The sequence below is a fragment of the Oncorhynchus clarkii genome, chromosome 9 (genome assembly GCF_045791955.1).
Source record: "Oncorhynchus clarkii lewisi isolate Uvic-CL-2024 chromosome 9, UVic_Ocla_1.0, whole genome shotgun sequence".
Lineage (NCBI taxonomy): Eukaryota > Metazoa > Chordata > Actinopteri > Salmoniformes > Salmonidae > Oncorhynchus > Oncorhynchus clarkii.
Window position 1 is genome coordinate 67,806,702 of NC_092155.1, and position 27,706 is coordinate 67,834,407.

Consider the following 27,706-nt stretch of genomic DNA (forward strand, 5'->3'; position numbering starts at 1 on the left):
ATTGTAACGGGATGAGATAGGTTATCTTTATTGTCAAAACACAAGAATCAAGGGGAAAAAAGACACAGACTAGCTTTCCTGACAGCTGGCCATTTGATGTGTGTGCCAAAGTGCATTAGGGTTCTATTCTTCCCGCTGTTAGCTGGCTGGCAACACACAGAGCTGCTCACAGGAAAAGGCGAGACTTTCTAGCTAATCAACTTATAAAGGCGTTGACACTGTCCGTTTGCCCCGGGGATGGCAGGGCAGGCGGACCCCCACCCTGCCTACACACTCACGGCACACTTGCTTCACACACTGGGTGGACTAGGCTCAGCAGGCAGACTGGCAGGGCAGTCCTCTGATCTCTCTATACACCCATAAAACAGGCATTACACACATGAGAATCCAATAGAAATGGACCCGTCAGACAGGGCCTCACACAGAAAATGAAGAACTCTGACACTCATTTCACACAACTGAGCCCAGCTGTACTGTGATGGCCTGGAACCATAGTTGTGGGAACCGTCCTGGAAAGACAATGTGAAAAGAAAATATCAAAGCCAGCCCAGTACAGTTGAAAGTGTTAGAAACGAGTATAAGAACACTTGAAGTGGGAAGCAACACACACACACAGTCTCCGTTAATATGACGGCCCTCTGACATCAGACATATCTAAATGATGAAGCTGTGTGGGGTGTTGTTATACATGTGTAAATGGGATATGCATGTTGTGGAGGATATATAAATCTAGTACAGTAGCAGATACAGTATCAGAGGTACAGTAGCGCTATGGTTGACCTCTGACCTGTTGTTTCAGACCAGGAAGTTCCACCCTGGTCCACTATTGTCCATTTGACTGACGCATCAACTCCCAACAGGTTATATATATTTTTTAAAGATACTCTGTGTGTGTGTGTGTGTGTGTGTGTGTGTGTGTGTGTGTGTGTGTGTGTGTGTGTGTGTGTGTGTGTGTGTGTGTGTGTGTGTGTGTGTGTGTGTGCGATCCCCTATTGGTGAGTACATACTATTATAGGGTGAGTGAAGGGACTGTACTGAAATCTGGACTTAACATGTTGATGTATACATGACGTTATGACACGTCACATGGCTATGTTGCTTTACATATACAGCAGGACACATACAGCTTCACCACACAGGCCTCTTTATCAGGGTGACTCAGAGATCTGGAGCCAGAATCCATTCAACCTCCCTGCATCTCTCTTGCTCTCTCCAATACATGCATTATTGACATGAATGGGTGGTTGCAGATGTTGCCAAAGCCTGTATATGAACTATTACATAAATTAACAATATGTTTGAGCAACAAAAAAACAATCATACATTGAAAATAATTACACAAAAAAGAAAAACATTTGAGAAATGAAATCTACGACGGCCCTTGTGTATGACAGGGATCTACTGTCTCTTTCATATTAGGACAGACCATGACATCATCTGTAGCAAGATCTACTGTTTACGTTTTATCCAAACAAAATGCAGATTTTCCCTCAACAGGCAGTTTAAGAAATCCTGCAATTCTTTCTTTAAACTTCACCTGACCCACAGCACTTTCAAAGTCTCTCCTCTCTGACCTTCCATGTTTTTCTGTGGCGTCGTGTCTCTATTGGTCACTGAATCCGTGCATTGTTAATGTCTTCCTTTGTTTCAATTTTTAGATTTTGACAAGATGTGTTCATTTGATATCTCTATTTAGAATTTGGTAACATTGAAGTTTGTGATTAAATAAAATTTTGTTTTGTATGTATTTTGGTAACTGTTGAGTTCTTATATCCTCTTAGATTTGAATCTCTCCCTCTTCTGTCTCTCCTAGACACACCAGCATGCATCTTCCTGACACTGATAACAGGCCAGGGTGAGAGACAGACACACCACTCCCAACGGCCTCTGTCTAAGGAAGTGAGTCCTGCAGATTGTCTATTCATCTCTAAAAGACAAACACTTTTTTTTTAAAGATGTCAAAACCAAGCATTGTTCAGGATACATAACTACTGCTGCTTTACACTAACTACATTACAAACCCTTAAAGTTATATTACAGAAAGAACTCCCAAGTTGTTTCCTAAACTAACCTCACAGTACAGTTACGACTCCATTAAGTGCCAAAATCTGCCAATTGTGGACATGTGAGAGTAATATATTCCTGCCAGTGTCACTAACAGCTTTAGACAAACCAGAAAAGTGACAGTGTGACATGATCGTAGTAAAACAGAAAAGTGACATGATTGTAGTTTACTTTGACCTTGAGCCAACCTTTATTTAACCAGGCAAGTCAGTTCAGAACAAATTCTTATTTACAATGATGGCCTAGGAACGGTGGGTTAACTGCTTTATTCAGGGGCAGAACAACAGATTTTTACCTTGTCAGCTCAGGGATTCAAATAAGCAACTTTTCGGTTACTGGCCTAACTCTCTAACCACTAGGCTACCTTCCGCCCCATACAATTGGCACTCTATTCCCTATATAGTGCACTATTTTTGACCTGGGCCTATAGGGCTCTGGTCAAAATTAGGGCACTAGGTAGGGAACAAGGTTCCGTTTTGGGACGCAGACCCAGCCTTCCCAGGCAGGAAAGATCTTGTTTTCTGTGCTGTGGCTGTGCAGGAAACTCAGCCATTTACCCAGCCATATACTCCCATCCTGGACTGGGTGCTGGGGTAGTGATCGATCCTGTTAAGAGCCAGGAGGAGGGAGGGAGGGAGGGGTATAGGCTGCACCACCATCCCCAAAATAAAAATAATAAGAATGACTTTATTTCCATCTTTAACACATAGATGTTAACTTCCTTCCTGTCTGATGAGATGAAATCTCTCCTTTCTTCTTTGTGGCCCGCCACGTCCATTTTCAAAAATAACAATATCAATATCACTGATTGTTTCGATTCATGTGAAATTAGTTTATTCTTTTGATTGAGCTGGACCATGGCATTCCCTACGTTTGTCATTATGTACTATGATATCTCTCATCTGAGTCTCGGCCCTCACAGCCCTGACCACCTTCCCTCCCTTCAAAATCTTCTCCTACCTTCCCACAAACCCCCCTCGCTTTTCCTTAGCCTAGTGGTTAGAGCGTTGGACTAGTAACCGGAAGGTTGCAAGTTCAAACCCCCGAGCTGACAAGGTACAAATCTGTTGTTCTGTCCCTGAACAGGCAGTTAACCCACTGTTCCTAGGCCGTCATTGAAAATAAGAATTTGTTCTTAACTGACTTGCCTAGTTAAATAAAGGTCAACTTTGGCCTGTATCATCTCAGTATTCTCTCATGTTCATTTTGATTATTCAGAGAAATAACAATTAGACAATATTTACTATTATGCTATGACTGTTTGACCTCTGGCTATGAATAGTGTTATTCCTGGTGTCTTCTGATATAGATATATATGGTTGAAACAACATTGGAATATCGGGAAAGAATGAGGGGCATGTGAGAGTGATGTATCAACATCTATTGGTCACAATGTATCATAGGCTGAAGGGCTAAAGAGTTCTCCTAAAAGTGTGAATTGTTTTTAGAGGCAGCACAAGACTTTGTAGTATTGTAAGGCCAGTATATTGTATCCACTGGCAAACAGACAGTGTTCAGGAGATATCCAGGAAGCTAGAAAAATCGAATGACAAACGTCTACCTCTGACCTCTCTGTTTATTTAAGCCTCTATAAATGATAAGTAACACCAGACTCCTGGAGACACAGATTCTTAATTATCCCTTTCATTGTGACATAATATTTCCCCTTTTTACGACTCTCTCAAATCTCAGCTATTGTTCTGAGACGAATACACATAATATGTTGATAGAGCCAGCAGTGGCTGGCGGGGTGTTTCCAGCTAAGAGGTATTGGGTGCGCTGGGTTGAGGAGGATCAGGGCGGGGGTCAAGGGCCAAGGTGTCAACCTGGGTCTCCAGAAAACAAAGGAAAGCAAAGCTGGAAGTCAGAGAGAGACAGTAGAGAGTGTGTGTGTGTGTGTGTGTGTGTGTGTGTGTGTGTGTGTGTGTGTGAGAGAGAGAGAGATAGGGCTGGAGTAGCTCATTACTGAGCAGGAAGCTCTTACACAGCCTTTCTGTCATGGACCCTCTTCACCTTTTATCTATTAATAAATGAATAACAGTAGTGGGGAATCCCTCCAAGTAGGAATGATCTGTGGACAAGGGCATACAAAGTTCAGAGGGATATCAGGATGTTTATTGGTGTAGGAACTCAATTCAATTCTTACCAACCTGTTAAATGTGTAACAAAGTATATTTTATTAGGTTAGACAATAAACTCTAACCATTTGCCTCTTTTTATACAGTGGCAAGAAAAAGTATGTGAACCCTTTACCTGGATTTCTGCATACATTGGTAATAAGATGTCATCTGATCTTCATCATATCACAACAATAGACAAACACAGTCTGCTTAAACTAATAAACACAAACAATGATTTGTTTTCATGTGTTTTTTGAACACTGTGTAAACATTCACAGTGCAGGGTGGGAAAAGTATGTGAACCCTTGGATTTAATAACTGCTTGACCCTCCTTTTGGCAGCAATAACTTCAACCAAACATTTTCTGTAGTTGTGGATCCGACCTGCACAACGGTCCGGAGGAATGATAGCAAGCTGTCCAGGCCGTGAGGCAGCAAAGCAGCCCCAAACCATGATGCTCCCTCCACCATACTTTACAGTTGGGATGAGGTTTTGATGTTGGTGTGCCTTTTTTTCTCCACACATAGTGTTGTGTGTTCGGTCCAAACAACTCAACTTTAGTTTCATCTGTCCACAGAATATTTTGCCAGTAGCGTGGTGAAACATCCAGGTGATATTTTGTGAACTTCAGACGTGCAGCAATGTTTATTTTGGACAGCAGTGGCTCCATCCGTGGTGTCCTCCCATGAACACCATTCTTGTTTAGGTGTTTTACGTATTGTAGACTCATCAACAGAGATGTTAGCATGTTCCAGAGATTTCTGTAAGTTTTTAGCTGACACTATAGGATTCTTCTTAACCTCATAGAGTATTCTGCGCTGTGCTCTTGCAGTCATCTTTGCAGGACAGCCTCTCCTAGGGAGAGTAGCAACAGAGCTGAACTTTCTCCATTTATAGCCAATTTGTCTTACCGTGAACTGATGAACATCAAGGCCTTTAGAGATACTTTTGTAACCCTTTCCAGCTTTATGCAAGTCAACAATTCTTAATCTTAGGTCTTCTGAGATCTATTTTGTTTGAGACATGGTTCACATCAGGCAATGCTTCTTGTGAATAGCAAACTCAAATTTTGTGAGTGTTTTTAATAGGGCTGGGCAGCTCTAACCATCTTCAATTTCATATCATTGTTTGGACTCCAGGTTAGCTGACTCCTGACTCCAATTAGCTTTTAGAGAAGTCCTTAGCCTAGGGGTTCCCATACTTTTTCAAACCTAGACTGTGAATGTTGAAATTATGTATTCAATATAGACAAGAAAAATACAATAGCTTGTGTGTTATTAGTTTAAGCACAATGTGTTTGTCTATTGTTGTGACTTAGATGAAGATCAGATCACATTGTATGACCAATTTATACAGAAATCCAGGTAATTACAAAAGGTTCACATACTTTTTCTTGCCGCTGTAAATCGATCGTATCCCATGATTCTGTGTTAAATGAGTTGTCGAACAAGTAGGTTAATAATCCCCCTGGTCGACCTCCCCAAATGTGTGTCTGTAATAAAACCAACATCACCATAATTCGTAATCCGGTTATCTTCACCTCTGCCTCTTGGGAGGGAAAAAGACCGGTCACGTCCTACTGTATAACAACATAAAGTCCGGCAATAACGTAAGTGGAGGCGTGCGCTGTCGCGGTGGGAGCGTGTATAGGAAGGGAGGGCAATCTTGTCCAGACTCTAATAAGAACCCAATGGCTGGCGCACGGCGGGCAGGAGCGCTTCAACACGACACGAGACACAAGTGGACGGACACAACATCTCGAGGCGCTTGCTGGAGGCAGGAATGGGATGAGATTCTGAGAATTCGTAGAGGAGATATTTCACAGAGACGCAACAGTGATGTAGGTGCGCGTCAGGTTTGCTATTGCTGAACTGCCCGGTGACTGGAGAGAGAGGCGGTAGGTAAGTAGGTAGGCGACTGGAAGCTCGAGAAACACCTGCATGGCAACAGGTACCTGTACATCCAAAGACTGATAAGGATGAGAACTATTTATTTTTCATTTATTGTGAACAGCATAAAGGATGATAAATCTTAAACATTCTGGAAAGGAAAATAGTTTTCAAGTGGCATAAATTATTAAGGGAGTAATCCACAAAACGTTAAACTACATAAGCAAGAGGATATAACAATACAGTAGAGATTAAAGTTCATTTTAAAGAGTCAGCATTGATTTTACAGAAGACCGGTGTCCCTGTACTTCCAGTGTGGATTTTGATCCATAATGGCCAACCTTGCTCTATAGAAACATTAGAACTCCTTTACAACTCATGGTCTGGAACGGACCACCACCAAGATTTGAACCCCATCATTCAAATGCATTTAAGTGCCCGAGACGGGGCTTGCTTAGTGGGCACGGTGGATCATTGAAGGTGTCCCCAATGAAGGTGTCCTCCTGGTGGGAAAGCCTGGCACGGCTTGGCCTGCTCGCTATCTTCACGTGGAGCTCCCTGGTCCAGGGGTGCGGGCCAGGCCCTGGGTACGGCAACCGCCCTAGGCCCAGGAAACTCACCCCCATGCCTTACAAGACCTCCTTCCCCAAACTTTCCGAGAACAACCTAGGTGCCAGCGGGAGGGTGGAGGGCAAGATCACACGTAACTCTGAACGCTTTAATGAACTGGTGTGTAACTACAACACCGATATTATCTTCAAAGATGAGGAGAAAACCCTTGCTGACCGCTTCATGACCAAGGTAAGACTGGTTGACAGACTGGGTCAGACACTGTTTCAGTTTGATTTTGTAGGACATTTACTGTGTGACAACATCAAGATCCCATCGACCCACTTGGTGCCCTTTCCATTGACCGGTTTAAGTCACTGGTCACTCATGACCATGTGGTACAGTAATATAGTTACTATTAGACAGGCCAGTAGGTCCCTAGTATAATACCATAGGAGGAAACTGGTTCTCTGTGCTAGCTCATAAGGGGAATCTCTCTGCTGGATGATTGATGAACTGCAGCAGGTAGTGGTATACATAGATTTTTTTATCACTATTGTGACATTTTCAGGATTCATTTTCTCCAATCCACAACTTCAACTTGATAAACTGATGTTAATTAATTAATCACTTTCCCTGAATTTCCTATTTTGTTACTTGATAAAAGGCAATCAAATAAATAGTGGGCTGGATAGTTACTCACAAGGTGCTAAACCATAGATACTTCAGTAATGGACAGTTTACAGTCTCTGGTTGAACTATTTTGGTGTGAACTTCTTGTTTAATGAAATAATTCTGTTCCAGGTGTCTAATTTTCCCCCCTCCTTCTTTATAAGATGGGGGGGGGGGGGGGATCAGGATGTAATTTAATATGACTCTGGGAGAATGTGTTCCAACTTGTGGGGATCATGTCCTCTTAATCTTTAACCAAAGTCTTTGTTGCTTGGTAATAAAACGATTCCTCTGCTCTGTGTGTGCATACTAGGAGGGATTCGTAGGTGAGGCTAGGTAGGTAAACTTGCATTAGAGTCAGGTTTGCCACATGACTAGGATTGCAAAGTTCCAGGAAAGTTCAATAAATTCCCTGGTCATTCAGACATCCTGGTTGGAGGATTCCAGGAGCTTATTTCCTCCTGATTCCGGGAATCCTCCAAACGGATTTAGGGAAAATCAGGGAATTGATTGAAAGTTCCCAGGATTTTTAAACCCTACATATGACCATTCAAATATGATCAGGAATTGAGTTCCCACACAGGCACAGACCTCTTTCTTTTGTCATATCTGACCTCTTTGGAATATCAAGGAAGCCACAGTGTGATGTTAGCATTTTGAGTTGAGGCCGTGGAACAATAAACGTATTGTTATTTCTCTCAAATGGCTGGTATTCTCAACTTCTGATGTCAAGGGAGAATCGATCCATGTACAAGAGGAATGTAATCTTGGACATGGGATATTTAAGACATACAGTAGGCCTACTGTCATCTTCAAACTAACTGTCAGATTCTTAAAATTCACCATCATTACTAACATCAAGACTATCCTTCACAATTGAGCATAACATTTCTTCTGTAAATGCAGGCTACTCATGTGGTGATGCTTGGAGTTCAGTCTGTGTTCTTTCTTTTTTTTTAAGGAGTGTACAGTATGTGATGGAAATCTGTGGTTGAGTGTGTGTATGCCCTTTTGATTCCCAGTCTGAGGACCAGTGTGTATATGCGTGCATGTACCAGTGTGTGTGTGTGTGTGTCTGCGTCAGTGTGTGTGTGTGTACAGTATGTGTGCATGTGCCCCTCTCTCTGGCCAGATGTGAAAGACGTTCTTTGTGTTGGGTTTGGACACTCCAAGGGGTCGCCTATACAAAATTCTCGCCTGCTGAAGTAATGGCACCGTCGGAAAAACCGACTATTGTAGTTCAATGACAATGAAACGCCTCTCTTCAATGGCATGGCGAGAAAAATGTAGGCAGTTTGTTTTGTATCCCTAGTTCTTTTCTCACTCTGGCTGAGTGCATGCCCATGCATTCCTCCCATCTGTATCTCTGCCCTCTCACTTAGCCTGGACCTGGCCTCTTAGCTGCTCTGCGTCTCTCTTGCCAAGTCTCTCTCTCTCTTAAATATGGTTAACAAACTCTGTTCCAACCATAGAGATGTATAGAGATTGCAACGTTGTGTCTGTGCCATTGTGGCATCTGTGACATCATCCATTTTAACCTAGTACAATTTTCTTCTTCTTTTGATGTTTAAAAAAAGTGTCAAGCTAATATTGGTGACTTACCGCCCCGTGCAGTGCTGGAGTCTTTCAATGATCTCTATACATCTCTATGGTTCCAATTCCTAGGGAATTGGGACTTTCAGGAGGCAATGCTTAAGAGCCTCTTAAAAGTTTGCCTCAGTTTGATGGTCTGTACTAGAGGTCGACCGATTATTATTTTTCAACAATACCAATTATTGGAGGGCCAAAAAAAGCCGACACCGATTAATCGGCCAATTTTTTTTATTTGTAATAATGACAATTACAAACAACAATACTGAATGAACACTTATTTTAACTTAATATAATACATCAATAAAACCAATTTAGCCTCAAATAAATAATTAAACATGTTCAATTTGGTTTAAATAATGCAAAAACAAAGTGTTGGAGAAGAAAGTAAAAGTGCAATATGTGCCATGTAAGAAAGCTAACGTTTAAGTTCCTTGCTCAGAACATGAGAACATATGAAAGCTGGTGGTTCGTTTTAACATGAGTCTTCAATATTCACAAAAAATAAGTTTTAGGTTGTAGTTATTATAGGAATTATAGGACTATTTCTCTCTATACCATTTGTATTTCATTAACCTTTGACTATTGGATGTTCTTATAGGCACTTTAGTATTGCCAGTGTAACAGTATAGCTTCCATCCCTCTCCTTGCTCCTACCTGGGCTCGAACCAGGAACACATCGACAACAGCCACCATCGTAGCAGCGTTACCCATGCAGAGAAATGGGAACAACTACTCCAAGTCTCAGAGCGAGTGATGTTTGAAACGCTATTAGCGCACACCCAGCTAACTAGCTAGCCATTTCACATCGGTTACACCAGCCTCATCTCGGGAGTTGATAGGCTTGAAGTCATAAACAGCTGCTGGCAAACGCACGAAAGTGCTGTTTGAATGAATGCTTACAAGCCTGCTGCTGCCTACCATCGCTCAGTCAGACTGCTCTATCAAATCATAGACTTAGTTATAACATAACACACAGAAATGCGAGCCTTAGGTCATTAATATGGTCGAATTCGGAAACTATAATCTCGAAAACAAGACGTTTATTCTTTCAGTGAAATACGGAACCGTTCCGTATTTTATCTAACGGGTGGCATCCATAAGACTAAATATTGCTGTTACATTGCACAACCTTCAATGTTATGTCATAATTATGTAAAATTCTGGCAAATTAGGCGGCCCTAACTGTTGCATATACACTGACTCTGCGTGCAATGAACGCAAGAGAAGTGACACAATTTCACCTGATTAATATTGCCTGCTAACCTGGATTTCTTTTAACTAAATATGCAGGTTTAAAAATATATACTTCTGTGTATTGATTTTAAGAAAGGCATTGATGTTTATGGTTAGGTACACATTGGAACAACGATACGCACTGCATCGATTATATGCAACGCAGGACACGCTAGATAAACTAGTAATATCATCAACCATGTGTAGTTAACTAGTTATTATGATTGATTGATTGTTTTTTATAAGATAAGTTTAATGCTAGCTAGCAACTTACCTTGGCTTACTGCATTCGCGTAACAGACAGTCTCCTTGTGGAGTGCAATGAGAGGCAGGTGGTTAGAGCGTTGGACTAGTTAACCATAAGGTTGCAAGATTGAATCCCTGAGCCGACAAGGTAAAAATCTGTTGTTCTGCCCCTGAACAATGCAGTTAACCCACCGTTCCTAGGCCGTCATTGAAAATAAGAATGCGTTCTTAACTGACTTGCCTAGTTAAATAAAGATTAAATAAAGGTGTAAAAATTATTTTTTTTAAATCGGCCAAATTGGTGTTCAAAAATACCGATTTCCGATTGTTATGAAAACTTGAAATTGGCCCTAATTAATCGGCCATTCCGATTAATCGGAATGGCTGTACAGTTAACCTATTACCTGTGAGAGTGTTACGAATTTATTAATCAGAGTACATTTTACATTGACATTTTAGTCATTTAGCAGACACTCTTATCCACGGCGACTTACAGGAAAAAGTATGGTTAAATGCCTTGCTCAAGGGCACAGACAGATTTTCCAACTAGTCTGCACAGTGACCTTTCGGCAACCTTTCGGTTACTGGCCCAACGCTCTTATCTGCTAGGCTACCTGCCGCTACCTACCTACCTGTGACATTCAAACATAATACAATATGTATCATTGCAACCCAGTAGTGGGTGTATATCTGGTGTTCACATTTCTGATCAAATGTCTCAAAGAGGTTCCACTGACTCACTGAATGGCCTTAATTATGCCCTCACCCAGCAGAAAAGGCCAAGGAATGTTCTACAATGGCTACAGTAGCTTTGTGTTCTTATGTTCTAATTGTTTGAGAAAGGTTGGAGAGGGTGGCAATGGCCTTTAGTAGCTCTGAATACAGACAATTTAAATCTGATGATGTCAATGGAGAGACAAATTAGCCTGGTTCCAGATCAGTTTTTTTGCAAGGTGGCAAGACAGCAAAAAATGTTGGGGGACCAAGCTATAGACAAATAACCTAGCAGGGATAGCAGGAGGAATACAGTTAGTTGCAGTAGTGTTGAGGTTTTAGGTATTGAGTTACAAGGGGTTGAATGAGACTATGAGTGAATGAATATATGGTCATTGTGGGTGAGGTAGACAACAGGCTCACATCTACTCTCTGTCTCAAGCGGTTCCCTTTCCCTCGTTAATGAATGATTAAAACTGTCTCTTGTACCTCCCCTCTAAGGGGGTTCATACACGTCAATAGTCCTGGAGTTGCTATCGACAGACCCGCCTATAATGCTGAAAATACTTGCCAATTGCCTAATAATTCTCACGAGAATATGAGGGCTAATTTAATTGAGAGCAATCATTGAGAGCAAATGAATGACTCTATTGGCATACAGTAGATACATTATGACAGCATAGTTCAATTGAATGGTGTCATATCATATTGTATTAATGAAATCTCTCCACCCCTCTCCCTGTCCCTCAGCGCTGTAAAGACTGCCTCAACAAACTAGCCATAGCGGTGATGAACCACTGGCCTGGGACGAAGCTGAGGGTGACAGAGGCCTGGGATGAGGACGGCCATCACCCCCCTGACTCTCTTCATTATGAGGGACGGGCCGTGGACATTACCACGTCAGACCGCATCCCAGACAAGTACGGCATGCTAGCCCAGCTGGCTGTGGAGGCTGGCTTTGACTTTGTGTACTATGAGTCCAAGTACCATGTGCACTGCTCTGTCAAAGCTGGTAAGTCAAGTGGATATTAACTGGTTTATTTAATACATGACAAATATATTATTTCCAGTGATTTGCCTTTGGATGTATTTTACATTTATTCCTGTCATTAGTTTCATACATGTCTTATGTCATATTATACCATATCAATGTTATTAACAAAATATAGTGTTTTAGTCATCTTACAGTAGGTCCTTCTCTATTGATTCCCTCCTCAGATCACTCTGTGGCGGTGGAGAAAGGGGGCTGTTTCCCAGGCTGGGCCCGGGTGACCTTGGCCGGAGGGGGACAGAAGACCCTGGCCTCCCTGGGGCCTGGAGACAGAGTGTTGGCCCTGTCTGGGTCAGGACACATCGTCCTCAGCCGCGTCCTTCTATTCCTACACCAAGACCATGAGAGCAGGTCCACTTTCCTGGTCCTGGCCACAAAAGATGGCCGCCGCCTAGCCCTCACTCCCCACCACCTGGTCTTCCTCGCACCCCATCACAAACTCCACTACAGTGAGTACAAGGCTCAGTTTGCCAGTAGAGCCAAACCGGGGGACTATGTACTCGTCCATGGAGCGGACGGCCGAGTACAACCATCCAGGATCACATCTGTATCGCAGGAGGAAGGGATGGGTGTGTACGCACCACTTACAGAACACGGCACTCTGTTTGTGGATGGGGTGCTGGCATCCAGCTATGCACTTATAGAGGACCATAGACTGGCACACTGGGCATTTGGGCCTCTGAGACTGCTGCTGTCATTCACCCAGCTGGTTCGGGGGGAGGGCACACTGGGAGCGCAGGTCACAGAGGCAGAGAGAGAGCACACGAAGAAGCCCCCTCACTGCAACACTCAACACATTTGTGTGAATCAGACACTCAGCAGCCCAGGCGTGTATGTGAATACAAACACTTCAGACAGACAAAGCAGTTGCGCTGCTGTACCCATAAACAGAGACATTGAGGGGGGACACTGTGACTCTGTGCGAAAAGAGGTTTCGAGTGTGCACTGGTATGCTAGGCTGCTACACAGAATTGGACAGTTCTTTCTAGACCCAAAGACATTTCATCATTAGGTTAAAGGCACTATAGGCTCAACTCTGGTGCCTGTATACTACTGATAATTGCTACTGTAACATTTCCACCGTGTCCTACAGATAATTGCTACTGTACTGTTACATTTCCACAGTGTCCTACAGATAATTTCTACTGTACTGTTACATTTCCACAGTGTCCTACAGATATTTGCTACTGTACTGTTACATTTCCACAGTGTCCTATAGATAATTGCTACTGTTACATTTCCACAGTGTTCTACAGATATTTGCTACTGTACTGTTACATTTCCACAGTGTCCTATAGATAATTGCTACTGTTACATTTCCACAGTGTCCTATAGATAATTGCTACTGTTACATTTCCACAGTGTCCTACAGATAATTGCTATTGTACTGTTACACTTCCACAGTGTCCTATAGATAATTGCTACTGTTACATTTCCACAGTGTCCTACAGATAATTGCTATTGTACTGTTACACTTCCACAGTGTCCTATAGATAATTGCTACTGTTACATTTCCACAGTGTCCTACAGATAATTGCTACTGTTACACTTCCACAGTGTCCTATAGATAATTGCTACTGTTACATTTCCACAGTGTCCTACAGATAATTGCTACTGTTACATTTCCACAGTGTCCTACAGATAATTGCTACTGTTACATTTCCACTTATGCTCTTATTTTTCTACTGCCCTGTCTTTTACTAAAATGTTAAACCTTATGCACCCCGAAAGAGTATATTTGCATTTTACTCACCGGTAAATGCATTGTCATGTATTTATGTATTAACATTGTATTTCCTCTTTTACTTTCAGTAAATGTGTTGATGGTTGGTTTGGGTGCATGTAGAGACTATGTCTTCAAAGATGATGCGTTCTAGAAGGCTTTTATACAGGTTCATTCCTGAGAGAAATGGACACCATAATAACGGAATCAGCATGTGTATTGTCAAGAATCCATTGTGTATGTGTATTGTCAAGAATCCATTGTACATGTGAATTGTCAAGAATCAATTATACATGTGTATTGTCAAGAATCAATTATACATGTGTATTGTCAAGAATCCATTGTGTATGTGTATTGTCAAGAATCCATTGTACATGTGAATTGTCAAGAATCAATTATACATGTGTATTGTCAAGAATCCATTGTATATGTGTATTGTCAAGAATCCATTGTATATGTATCTTATTTAGATAACATCTACAGTATAAGCCAACATAAAATGTGGGTTTCCTATATGCTTTATTATTCTAAAACAATGAGGAAATATGAGTATGTGCCAGAACAAATAAAAGCTTTATTTTTGTACCTTCTGAATCATAATATATAAATGTAGCAATTTATTGTAATTATTATAACTATGGCCTCATTTGTTATGTTGTCTTTTAAAGGTGTAATTAAACAAATAATTATACATTATTGTGTAAGGTAAACCCTGCTTGTGTTCCTGTTTTAAATGTAGATTCTCTCCGTTAAATCCTTCTGTCTCTCCTAGGGTTTGCAAATGACATTTACAGAAGATGTTAGAATATGTTTCATTTATGTTTTTCTGTCCTTGAACTGTTCTTGTCTATTAATGTCCTGTATTATGTCATGTTTCATGTGGACCCCAAGAAGAGTAGCAGCGGCTTTCACAACAGCTAATGGGGATCCTAATAAAATACCAAAAAGACTACATGAAAAACTTGAGAAATCTGACCACGGCCTATAGTCATATTTGGAGCCTCCGAATTACAGTGGGAGCTGTTTTCTTGGTGCATGTGTACTGTAGCAGAGCATGTGTTCTGTAACAGAAAGGGTTAAAACTCAGACATCCAGCAGAACTGGTGGGCCAGTTTACAGTAGTTAATAAGAAACCCAGACTTAATATTCTTCCTTGCTGCCCGATCTCTCTGTGTTTATCTTAATCATGTTCTCCATCCTGGGCTCCTGAGTAATGGAATCTCCATGCTCTGATTTTCCAAGTATTTCAGTGTATTTGCAACATAGCTTGTTAATGGTGACCTGTCCTGTCATTGACACTTCCTTTCTGTTATTAACCTAAACGAACAATGCCTTGTCTCTGTTTTGTCACATTTATTTATCTTGAAACGTTCTCCTCTCAGCTCCTTTATCCTCAGATTTACACAGTGAGTACATCCTGTGATGTGTAATACAAGGTTATACACCCCCTTGTGGAGTAACTGACATCATACTTGTGGATTATATCAACTTTTAGGTCTTTGCAGCTATTGCTCTTACACAGCTACCTGCCTGTGTAATTAACGCAGTAAACAATAGTAACTAACAACACTTTATTGATGCTATTATTAACATAGAAATGTAGTAATGAATGCATAGTATTGAGTTATCCAGTCCAGGTAAGTTTTCCATCTTCCCATACCTTCATTCTGGATACTCAATAGGTCCTAGAAGAAGGAATAGCCTGATTGTTGAGAGAGGGACACTATACTATATTCTATCAGCTCCATATTTTGGAAATCAGTCAAAGATTACATTGAACCTGACCAGTGTTGTGTGCAGAATAGGATCATCAGGCACATTGGAGAAGAGCAGAATAATATTTTTTATTTTATTTTATTTCACCTTTATTTAACCAGGTAGGCTAGTTGAGAACAAGTTCTCATTTGCAACTGCGACCTGGCCAAGATAAAGCAGTGGGTGGGGGACTTGAAATGCGTACAAAATCAAATAAATTAAAAATAAAAAGGTAACAAACTGAATGTCATTGTTCCAGTTAGCATTGTGTAGTAGACAGCTCACAGCTGTGGAGGTATTCCATCCAGGAGATTATCCTTGAGATAGAAGGGGCAGATTAGAATGCACACACTCATCAAATCAGACCAACGGGAGAAGCCCAACAACATAATACCACCCACCTTTTACCATTGTTGACCAATCACAGCAGTGTCAGATTGTCAGAGAATCCCGACCAGTCCCTGCCCTCAAAAATCCAATCCAATCCTGCTAAAATTGAGTGGGAGTTGGGTAATCCTGTCAGGACAACCAGTATCTTAATCGCCTATTTCGTTATGAAAACCAAACCAGCACAACCAATCATTTATGGTTAGTTAGTTCATAGCCAGAAAATCTATTCTTCTGATCTGGGAGAGATCTCTGAGAGCAGATATTTTAATAGAAAGTTGAACAGTCTGTACTGGTGTAGGCCTCATAAATATTGATTCAATGTGGATAGACAGATGGACCGACATGTTTTCATCAATTAAAAAATTGGGGTGAAATTCGGTATGGTGAAAGGTTGTGAGACACGAACATGTTTTGGTCCTGGATGTGACAAAGTCAGGGCTCAGGAGTGAATGTTGAGACATGTTTATTGTGTACAATGTTGCAAAACATTGTGCAACATTGCATTGTTTAATATGCATATTTTTTGCTCAACCAATGGATACTCTTACCCACAGAAATCCAACATACAGAAGTATGAAGTGTCACGTATGAGTGTCTTGATCAAGATATAGCATCAGGGCCTTGAATTTGATCCAAGCATTAATGCCCACATCCAGAAAAGAGGAATCAGAGAGGCCTAATATCCTACCTAGAATTAGGCCTAAGTGCAACAATAACTAAATCGCCAGAAGAAGCATTTTGGACTGGGAAAATACATTATTGGTCCAAGCATATAAATGATAGTCAAATGGGAGTTGCAGTGGTGTAGACCAAAGTGAGAGAGCACCTGATCCTTCTAGAAACTCAACTGTACTAGGAACTAGGTGGATGTGGGCAGAATGAGGTTGATTGATTCCTCTGAAAAACATGCAAGATCAGTGGGACATGCTGCCATGTTCTCAGATAAGGGCATGGTAGTGCATAGCCAGGAGACAGGAGTCACCATGGAGCTGCATGCCATTATGGGCCAGTGCTATAGAATGGGAAAGTAACATACTAGGACTCTGGGAAGGGTGAAGGGGTCATTCAAGGCAAGAAGCCTGCCGGTTCAACAGGAGAAGTAGGACTGAATCTGGGCATGTGTGAGAGAAAGAGGCAATTATAGCAATGAATACCATAACCTCTCGAATGTCACACGATAGCCAATGTATCCTCCTAAAATCTAACATACAATAGAGGCATCCAAAGCCAATCATATTCCATTATTGTTTCATGCGCTCTTCTATACACAACGTGCATGGACATTGACGAGTCACAGTTTTGCCTTGTTAATGAATTTGCATTGGGCTCAGTCTGATGATCTAACATATGGTGTAAAAAAATGATTTTCAAAATCTCGTCCTACAAGTTCAAAATCAGAATATGCTACCCACTAAAATATTATAACCCTGAAAAAGTTAAGATAGCTAACTAGTTCAGCTCAAAGCCAATAAGATAACAACTTGGAGAGGCGCGTACAAAATGCTCCCTTGCAGACATGAGAAATGTTGTTGTTTTAGCGACTTGACGGAACATACACACCGACACACTAGTGGTGATCCGGACAGGAATAGCTCGCTAAAGTTAAGACGTTAGGTGTCGAAAACATTGTTTCATGTAATGTCTGAAAGTTTAACGTTAATAAATTGAGATATTACTCAATTTTGGGTCGAATATCGGATGCCAAGTCCGAACCAGTAAAATGCAGAGAAGCTAGTTAACTTGTGCTTTTAGTTAGCTAACGTTATCTGTCTATCTAATTGAGTTACCATCAACTACTAAACATTCCCCTATGTTTCGGAACATTGGGCTGTCGATCGTGCATGTTTATGGAAGATTGGCTATAATGTTATACTCGTCGACCATTGCTTTTTGTTTAACAATTTTCACGGCGTGTTAGCAACTGGCCATCAACTCTTGTCTTTCGAGCTCCGTGGCTCAGTGCACTTCCCCCACTCACCTCATTCTCCAGCCGGCAAGCCCGCTAAGTAAAATGAGGCAAGCATCAACCATTTAACTGTGTAGACTCCTACAAATATGGATTGTTTGGATGTATGAGGACACAACCATCTCATTGTAAGGTGAGTCGTTTGGTTGAATAACATCACTAACGAACTTATTTGACGAATCAATTTCTCTGACCTTTAAGGCTAGCTAGGTTGTAGCTAGCTAACGTTAAGTTCGTTGATCAGGATGGCTAACGTCTAGCTAGCTAACGACACTAAGTTAACTTGCTACTCGCTAACACAAATTCATATAATAATTCACTCAAATTACATTAGCTAACGTAAATGTAAGCTACATATTTAGTTAAACTGAACACCCTTATTATTTCAACTGCGTAGCTAGCCAACTGAGTGAGTGCCTTAGTTGGCAGGCGACCTAACTATCTTGTTTCCTAGTTAGCTAACTAGCATGTAACTTCGCTAGCGAGTTTACCTAACGGTTAATGCCAACACGCTTTTGAGGTTTTGGAGTTGCCGTTTTGGACACATTGATTGGGCTAGCTAGCAATCAAATGGAGTTCTCTGGTTTATAAGTGTGTTGTCAGTGGCTTTCAGTTATGTGGTCTGAGTTTACAGTAATCATCATAGTGGTCGCTGATAGATTATAGCTAGTTATTGGGTTTGGTTACATGACGGATAACTACTAGCTAGTTACATGGCTGTGTAGTAACGTTAGGTAGCAGTGGAACATTGTACTGTACTAGTCTCCCTTCAGTGCAGGGGAAATGGACTAGTCCCCCAAACACATACATTATATTCAGCGTTATTTCAATCACACAGCTAGTAACGTTAGCTATATGATTCAAACTATGTGCCAACTTTTGGTGTTGATGTGTAAATTGCACTCTGCTCATTTTCATGGCAATATGTGCAAATTGTGATCTGAACACAACCAATTGCATTGGAACATATTGTTACGCAAGCAACTAACCATGGCTTGCTGTAAACACAGGTAGCCTATAACACTGGGATTTGTGAGTTTCTGCTTCAAGGCCCAAGTTAGTGACACATTTGTTGAATGGGATACGCCAAAGTAACCCTCAATGTGGCTACCCATTGTGCACTACACGCATACATACATACATACGCGTACATTACATCATTAGGTGGAGGCGAGGTACATTTGATTTGTTGTTAGCTAGTGTTTCACACTTCACAGTAGAGGAGGTTTGGACAGATATTGTCTTCTCAGCTCTCATCCAATCCCCTGTTTTTCATTCATTTTAGGGTTAAGGCATAGCTGTACACAACAATTAGTGTAGACCATTTGACATAAGACCACTTTGAAAACTGAAAACGTCAGGCAGATTTTGGAATAAACTGTTGTTGGGCTCATTCGGGCTGCAGCCATTACTGGAGGAGGTGGTATGGGCTCTCCTGAGTTTTACAGAAAGTTGTGTGGCTAGAACTGGTTTAAACTCTCACTAAATCTGTCATATTGCTACATAGTTGGAAATGTCGTTTTTTTCATCGTTAACGTATCACAAATCGATTACTCATACAATTGTGGATTTTTTTTATTAATGTACCTTTAGTCCGTATAATTTAGTCGGAACTATGCTGCACAGTGATAGGGTTTTAGCACGATTTTGACAGTTGCAACAGGAAGTAATGTACAAGGAAGTTGTATTTTCTTTGTGTATCTCGGTTTAGGGTTGTTTTATTTAAAGAAAACAACATTTCAGTTCCTATATTTTGTTATTTTTCCATACATGACTTGTGTGGGTTTGGATTATGCATTTCTGGCAAAACAAAGATGGAAATGTCTTCAAACATGTATTATTTATTTAGTTAGCTAGTCACTGACACGCTATTTTCATGCAGAGTTTGCGAATCCCGAGTAACGTTAGCGAGCTACTTTGTTAGCAAGAATGCTACCAGTTAACGACGTAGCTAACGTTAGCTAGCTTGCGGTTTCAACTAAATTGAGGACATAAACAGCCATATTCATTCATCTAGATTGGATCGCGGTTAATCAATTACGTGTTTCAAAATTATGCATTTAGTATCCCATGCATATAGCTAAAGGTTTGTATTAAATAAGCTTCTTGCTAGCTATATTTATTATTTATACAGTTCTTGTGAATTTGTCACGTCTGAGGTTATACGCTAACGTTAGCCAAATCAGCTAGCTGACTTCGGCTATCTATTTTAATCTAGCTGTTATACTGCAGCAATGTGAAATATTGGGTTTTTGCCGGGCACAAAGGGAAATTGAGCCTCGCTGGATTTTGCGATTGGACGTCAGATAGCATAAATGTGACTACCGGTAGTTGTTATTCCCCGCGTACGACTGTGGTAAATAATGACGGATTTAATGTTTTTGTTGTTCATTTTGGTAAATTATGATGTGCCTTACCTCTAATATTATTCGGCAACTTTGTTTACGTTTCAGGCCTCTGTCAAGGAGATCAGGAGAGGGGATGGACGAGCAGAAATCAAACTGCGAAGAAAATGACTCTGAACCGACAGGTACAATAACATACCTGTTGTGGTGTCAGAAAAAAAAGTAGTTGTTGCTAATTATAATAATTCTTTATTTTTCAATTTGTTGCATGGATTTTCATACAGTAGCTTATTGGAATGTTCTTTAAAATGGAAGACAAATATAGGTTAAATTGGTAAGTCCTAAAACATGTGGACTAATGCTTTTCCCAGCTGATGACAGCGCCCCTATGGAGCAGCCAATCCCCTCAGAGGGGGAGTCAGAGGCCCCTCTGGCTGCAGAGGACTCCTCTGAAACTGTTGCTGCCTCTTCCAGCACAGATGTGTAAGTCCCTTCTCAGATACCCTAACAAAGGCAGTGCTAGAAAAAAATAGATTTCTTTTGGCAATACCTATATGTTAACAAGTCATACCCATATAACATTCACCACAAAATATTGATTTTTCAAACTCCCACTGTGCTGCCAAGAGTTGCTAAATATCCTCAGATCATGAGGGCTGTAGTGCACTGCCCAGCATTACATGGGAGACATGCAGTTAGAGGTGTACTCCCAAATAGTCTTAGCTGGGTTTTATATTTTCTGTGTTTGTTCATGTTGGAGGAGTATAATGTATGGAGTATAATATGGAATAGAATTGAATTGTGTGCTTTAGTAATTTTACTTCTTGATCCACAAGCTAGGCCTTATTTGGATCCATTTACCTGCATGCTGTCTGTCTAATACTGAGTCTCTGCCTGCACAGGGAGAGCAGTGTAAGGGTCTGTGTTCTATGTAACTGTGTGGAGCGCAGCCTGCACGGACAACGGGAACTCAGACATTTTGGGCCATTTTCCTCCCGGCCCGCCCTGGAGCCCTCCGCTTCCTCACTGCCAGGGCCCGGGAACGATGACCTGTCTTCCATCGGATTCTCAGACTCTGACGCATCCTGTCTGGCAGAACTCTTTGATGACACAGGTGGGATGCTGCTGTTACTCTGGTATTATCGATGCATAGTTACTTTAATAACTCTACCTACATGTACATAAACTCAGCAAAAAAAGAAACATCCCTTTTTCAGGAACCTGTCTTTCAAAGATAATTCGTAAAAATCCAAATAACTTCACAGATCTTCATGGTAAAGGGTTTAAACACTGTTTCCCATGCTTGTTCAATGAACCATAAACAATTAATGTACATGTACCCGTGTAACGGTCGTTAAGACATTAACAGCTTAGACGGTAGGCAATTAATGTCACAGTTATGAAAACTATGACACTAAAGAGGCCTTTCTACTGACTCTGAAAAACACAAAAAGAAAGATGCCCATGGTCCCTGCTCATCTGTGTGAACGTGCCTTAGGCATGCTGCAAGGAGGCATGAGGACTGCAGATGTGGCCAGGGCAATAAATTGCAATGTCCGTACTGTGAGACGCCTAAGACGGCGCTACAGGGAGACAGGACAGACAGCTGAACATCCTCTGTGGCAGACCACATGAAACACCTGCACAGGATCGGTACATCCAAACATCACACCTGCGGGACAGGAACAGGGTGGCAACAACAACTGCCCGAGATACACCAGGAACACACAATCCCTCCATCAGTGCTCAGCCTGTCCGCAATAGGCTGAGAGAGGCTGGACTGAGGGCTTGTAGGCCTGTTGTAAGGCAGGTCCTCGCCAGACATCACCGGCAACAACGTTGCCTATGGACACAAACCCACTGTCGCTGGACCAGATAGGACTGGCAAAAAGTTTATAAGTTCAGTTTATGTCTCAGTTGTTGAATCTTGTTATGTTCATACAAATATTTACACATGTTAGGTTTGCTGAAAATAAACGCAGTTGACAGTGACAGGACGTTTCTTTTTTTTCTTGAGTTTATTACCTCATTTACTTCGATTTACCGGTGCTCTCGCACATTGACTCTGTACCCCCTGTACATAGCCTTGCTATTGTTATTTCACTGCTACTCTTTAATTATTTGTTACTTTCGTTTCTTTTTTAAGGTATTTTTCTTAACTGCATTGTTGGTTAAGGGCTTGTAATTAAGCATTTCACTGTAAGGTTGTATTCGGTGCATGTGACAAATACAATTTGATTTGATTTCAAACATCTCATCACATTTTGATTTAGTTTTTTACTCGAGTTGCCTTCTTGGTCAGGTCTCCTTTGAGAAAGAGGTATTTTGACCCCAATGGGACTGACTACCTGGTAAAATAAAGGTTACATTAAAATACCTTATACCCACCGTTGATATTATACACAGTGTGCACCCTGCACAGTAAACCTATCCCAAAACCATATTGGAAAGGGTTTAATCAAAATTCTCTAGGCATTTGTTTTAGATCAAATCCCATTTCACCTCCCATTTTCTGTTGTAGTTTTAAAGCAAATTGATTGATCCAGGAGAGATATAATCCTGATCAGAAGCGAAGAACCATACAGATGAGAAGTGTCTAATCGTGTGTTGTGGTGAACAGGGGGCTGCTGGGTGCATCACTGGTGTGCTGTGTGGTCAGAGGGAGTGAAGCAGGCGGAGGAGGCTGAGGAGGAGCTGGAGAATGTGGACAAGGCCGTCATCTCAGGGACACAGCGGGTAGGTTAAACAAATGACACCTCTGATAGAAATCTGTGCAAGCTCTGAAGTCTCAATTTGGCGATTGTTCTTGGAATAAACATGTAGGCACCCTAGCGTGGTACAGTTGAAGAACAAAATATATATATACACCATCTGGAAGTAATAGTTAAGAATTCTAATTAATTTCAATTGTGTGGTTCTGAAATTGTTCCTACTGGCACTGTCTCTGACCCGTAACCTTGACCCGTAACCTTGTCTTTGAACCTTCCTTCTAGCTGTGTGAATATTGCAAGCGTCTGGGTGCTACCATCCGCTGCCATGCTGAGGGCTGCTCACGGTTCTACCACTTCCCCTGCTCTGCTGCCAGCGGCTCCTTCCAGTCCATGAAGCTCCTGGCTCTCCTCTGTCCAGAGCACGTGGACAAGGCTGAGGAGATGGGTAAGGACACCTCCCAATCTAGTTGAGGTCAAAGCCCAAACTCGATTATTAGGTTATGCTTTGTAACAGTGAGGTGTGTGTGTGTGTCCTCTGTGCTTTGTGTAACGATTTGGTCACTTGGTTTGCTAACTATGGTTTGTCTGCCCTCCAGCGGGTGAGGAGGCGTGGTGCGCTGTCTGTGATTCTGCGGGGGAGCTGCTGAACCTGCTGTTCTGTACAGGCTGTGGGCAGCACTACCACGCCTCCTGTCTGGAGATCAGTGCCACGCCCATACAGAGATCAGGGTGGCAGTGCCCGGAGTGTAAAGTGTGCCAGACATGCAGGTGAGTGTCTCTTTGCTGCCCAATCTCACAGTACACATTTTTTTGGTAATATTTTTGTTTAAAATGGGAAGAGCTCTCAATTTTTTACTTGTAAAATATATTTTTTGTTCACTGAATTGATGTGGGATTTGGGAGACTGTGAAGAGCTGTTCCTGAACACTATCTACCATGACCATCTACTACCACATGCTCTCAATCAGTAGGGGCAGGGGTTTCCCTGATCATGTGACATTACCAGGGGGAAAAAGTCTTGGCAGTTGTCAAAGTCTATTGGGTCTTAGAAACGAGGCATGTAGCTGTCATTGAATAGGTTGACTCTGGAGGGTAAAATTTGGGTTCTCACATTTTCCAGGCAACCAGGGGAAGACTCCATGATGTTAGTATGTGATGCCTGTGATAAGGGCTACCACACCTTCTGTCTCCAGCCAGCCATGACATCTCTTCCCTCCGACACATGGAAGTGCAGAGTAAGACCGTGTCTCACCTCCACTGACGATAGTTTCCTCTGTTAGGGAAGAAGGATAACGGTGCACTATAAAGGCCTAGAAGTCCTTTCCCATATGTTGACCATGTCTTACTGTAAATGGTTCATGTTATTGCTTTGTTTTTGCTTTTTTAGAGGTTTTCAATGGAAACAGTTGAATGACAATTACTTCTGTAAATTAAAATAAGGGTATGCAGAAATATAATATTTTTCCAGTACGTGATAAATTCTGAAAATGTAGCAGTTTGTGTTTCCTGTGTGAATTACTTATTTAATTTCCCCCATGTATTCCTCATATCAGAGGTGTCGGGTGTGTGTGGACTGTGGTGCTCATGGTCTGACGCTGCCCGGCTCAACACACTGGTTTGACAACTATGCCGTGTGTGAGGGCTGCCAACGTACCCGCAGCTCTATGTGTGGTGTCTGCAGCAAAGCCTCGGAACCACCCGTCATGCTGCCGCGCTGCATCAGCTGCCTCAGGTATGTCTCCTGCCCCCAGGTACGTCTCCTGCCCCCAGGTACGTCTCCTGGCCTCAGAATGATTAAATTGGCAAGTTAATCAACCTTTTTCATCAAGTTGTCACACTGTATTTGACAGTGACCCGACCTAGACACCAGCAGACGTTGATCACTACCACTTTTTATGTAGCATTTGGCCCACTTTAATTAATCCATTCTTGACCAATCCTCTGTCATCTTCCTAGGTGGGTTCACAGTGAATGCTCCTCTATATCACAGCCACCTGAGGAAAAGTGTATCTGTTCGCTCTGCCGAGACAGAGAGCCTCTGGCAGACCCTGTCACACAGACAGACATGGTGGAAATGCAGATTACAGAGAAAGACCGGTCTGAGGTGACGATAGAAGGACAGACTGACACATTGGCTGAGATGACACTCCAGACAGAAGCAGCGGGTGAGGTGACGATAGAAGGACAGACTGACACATTGGCTGAGATGACACTCCAGACAGAAGCAGCGGGTGAGGTGACGATAGAAGGACAGACTGACACATTGGCTGAGATGACACTCCAGACAGAAGCAGCGGGTGAGGTGACGATAGAAGGACAGACTGACACATTGGCTGAGATGACACTCCAGACAGAAGCAGCGGGTGAAGCTACGATAGAAGGACAGACGGACGTGTCCAAGATGACCGGGGTACAGACGAAGACCAAGTCGGACGAGGAGGTGCCCATGGAGCTGGGTACGTTGACTGGACTGCTTTCTGTTGTCCTTGATAAAATGGTCTACAGATATTGATAGAAGGGTAGAGTTGATTGCTCCATCTCTGACAGAGCAAAATGATTAACTCTACCCTCGTTTATCTTATCTAAGCCACCCTGACTCAATGTAATTTCTGGGATGCACTAAAGAATGGTATAGAATCTGAGTGTATGGTGTTAGTGGTGTGATGAAGATGATTTTGTCTTTTCAACAGGGACGGGGGCTGAAGTGGTAGAAACGACAGGGGTAGAGGGGCCTCAGCTGGGAACGGAGGAAGTCCCTGCAGAACAGCCCATGGGCCAGGCTGAGGTTATAGAACAATGTGAAACAACAGAACAACAGGAGGCTTCTAGTTTACCTGTGGATGAGAGGCCAGAGAAGGCTCCTAGTCCGCCACCCCAACCCCAGGTCAGCCATGTCCTTGAGTCTCCGGAGTCACCAGAACAGCAACCGCCACAGTGGCCAGAGCCAGCAGCAGTAGTAGAGCTGGGCCCTGTGCACAGAAAGGAGAAGAATGGGGAGAACCAGGAAGTCAAACCCTCAACACAGCAGCAGACCAAACTGGAGGAGAAGAGAAGCAGTGAGGGCATGTCTACCACCTCGCCAGAGTCACCAGCCCCTCCCATCTCCACACAAGAGGTGGAGCATGTTTCCGTGGACACAGAGGAGGTGGGGTTAAAGGAGGAAGCTGCAAGGAACCCAAAGCAGGAGCGCTCAGGGTCTCCTCCTGCTCCACATGCCGACACACAGGAGGCTGCTCCTACTGTGGACATGGAGGTCAGGGCTACTCACTCCGAGGAAGAGGAGGAGTTTGGAGAACAGGAGGAGCAGGGGAAAGATGCAGACAGAGAGGGTCATCATAGTCATCACAGAAGGGTCAAGATCAAGCAGGAACCCCAGGAGCAGAGGAAGCCTGATCAGCTCCTCCTGGATGAGATGTCCAATCAGAGCCATCCGAGTCACGGGGACGAGAGCAGTTCTGGCTTCCTGGGCTCCCCGACCGAAGGGGAGGCAGAGCCCGATGCACAGCTCTCCATGGAGCTCAGCCTCATACCCACCGAACGCTCGCGTTCCGACTCCCTGCTCACTGAGACAGACGATTCGCTACCCTTTGACCCCCTCAAACCAGACGGGGAGAAGAAGAGGAGAGGCTCGCCGGGACGCTCCAGGGTCAAACAGGTAAGGTCCAGTAACAGGTCATAGACAGTTAGACTTTGGAATGAGTGTTAACTGCCATGGAGCAGAAGGCCATTTCACAGTGATAATGAGCTTCCAAAACTGTCTCTGCAAACGCTTCTGTGTTGGGTGATGGCTAGATTCAGTATGTGAGGTATTGGCATGGTTGGTGTTGGTCTTTTCAGGGGCGGGGCAGCAGCAGTTTCCCGGGGAAGCGGCGGCCTCGTGGTGGTGGTGGTGGCGGCGGCGGTGGAAGGGGCCGTGGAGGTAGGAACCGCCTCAAAGCCATGGCCTCCTGCATCGACGCGTTCCTGGTGAGTTGAACTGACCGACGATACATAAACATTCAGACACTTTCATCCATCCATCATCCATCCATCCACTCACTCATTGGATTGTGTCATCAAATGTTGACATTGAACTTTACAGTATATACAACCCACAGCAGCAATTTATCACAGAGATCTTGAATGTTTGGAGCTTGATCTCTGTCTAAAGTTAATTCGACACAAACCACTTGATTGGAACTTGACTGTATCAGAATGTAATACATTCTATGTATAATACTTTCCCAGTGGTGGAAAAAGTACCCAATTGTCATACTTAAGTAAAAGTAAAGACACCTTTACTTGAGTCCTTTTGTATAAAAGGTAAGTCACCCAGTAAAATACTATTTGAGTAAAAGTATTTGGTTTTAAATCTACTTAAGTATCAAAAGTAAAAGTATAAATAATTTCACATTTTTTATATTAAGCAAATCAGACTTAGTTTTTTTTAACGGATAGCCAGGGGCGCACTGCAACACTCAGACAATTTACAAACGAAGCATTTTGTATTTATTGAGTCCGCCAGATCGGAGGCAGTAGGGATGACCAGGGATTTTCTCTTGATGAGTGCGTGAATTCTTGTCCTGCTAAGCATTCCAAATGTAACAAGTACTTTTGGGTGTCAGGGAAAATGTATGGACTAAAAAGTTCATTTATTTTCTTTAGGACTGTAGTGAAGTAAAAGCTGTCAAAAATATAAATAGTAA

The 27,706-nt window shown here is 42.4% G+C and overlaps 2 protein-coding genes across 7 annotated transcripts in view; both read left to right on the forward strand.

The window, feature by feature from the left end:
• The first annotated feature begins 5,805 nt into the window (after positions 1-5,805).
• LOC139417375 (indian hedgehog protein-like) lies at positions 5,806-14,826 on the forward strand. Its single transcript, XM_071166644.1, has 3 exons — positions 5,806-6,874; positions 11,831-12,092; positions 12,299-14,826. Exons 1-3 carry the CDS (start codon positions 6,452-6,454, stop codon positions 13,141-13,143), a joined length of 1,530 nt encoding a protein of 509 aa, XP_071022745.1. The 5' UTR covers positions 5,806-6,451; the 3' UTR covers positions 13,144-14,826.
• Positions 14,827-17,954: 3,128 nt separating this feature from the next.
• LOC139416829 (histone-lysine N-methyltransferase 2D-like) overlaps positions 17,955-27,706 on the forward strand; it is a 47,895-nt gene continuing 38,143 nt past the window's right edge. For 5 of the 6 annotated variants that reach the window (XM_071165916.1, XM_071165920.1, XM_071165921.1 and 2 more), the window contains exons 1-12: positions 17,955-18,098; positions 20,419-20,495; positions 20,682-20,793; positions 21,213-21,424; positions 22,931-23,046; positions 23,304-23,466; positions 23,618-23,789; positions 24,142-24,256; positions 24,575-24,753; positions 24,978-25,477; positions 25,712-26,676; positions 26,859-26,987. In XM_071165916.1, the coding sequence (XP_071022017.1) occupies positions 20,447-20,495; positions 20,682-20,793; positions 21,213-21,424; positions 22,931-23,046; positions 23,304-23,466; positions 23,618-23,789; positions 24,142-24,256; positions 24,575-24,753; positions 24,978-25,477; positions 25,712-26,676; positions 26,859-26,987 (2,712 nt within the window). In that variant the 5' untranslated portion in view covers positions 17,955-18,098; positions 20,419-20,446. Of the gene's footprint in view, positions 18,099-19,817; positions 20,052-20,418; positions 20,496-20,681; positions 20,794-21,212; positions 21,425-22,930; positions 23,047-23,303; positions 23,467-23,617; positions 23,790-24,141; positions 24,257-24,574; positions 24,754-24,977; positions 25,478-25,711; positions 26,677-26,858; positions 26,988-27,706 lie in introns of those variants that run through there. The other variant, XM_071165917.1, reaches the window with a different exon arrangement.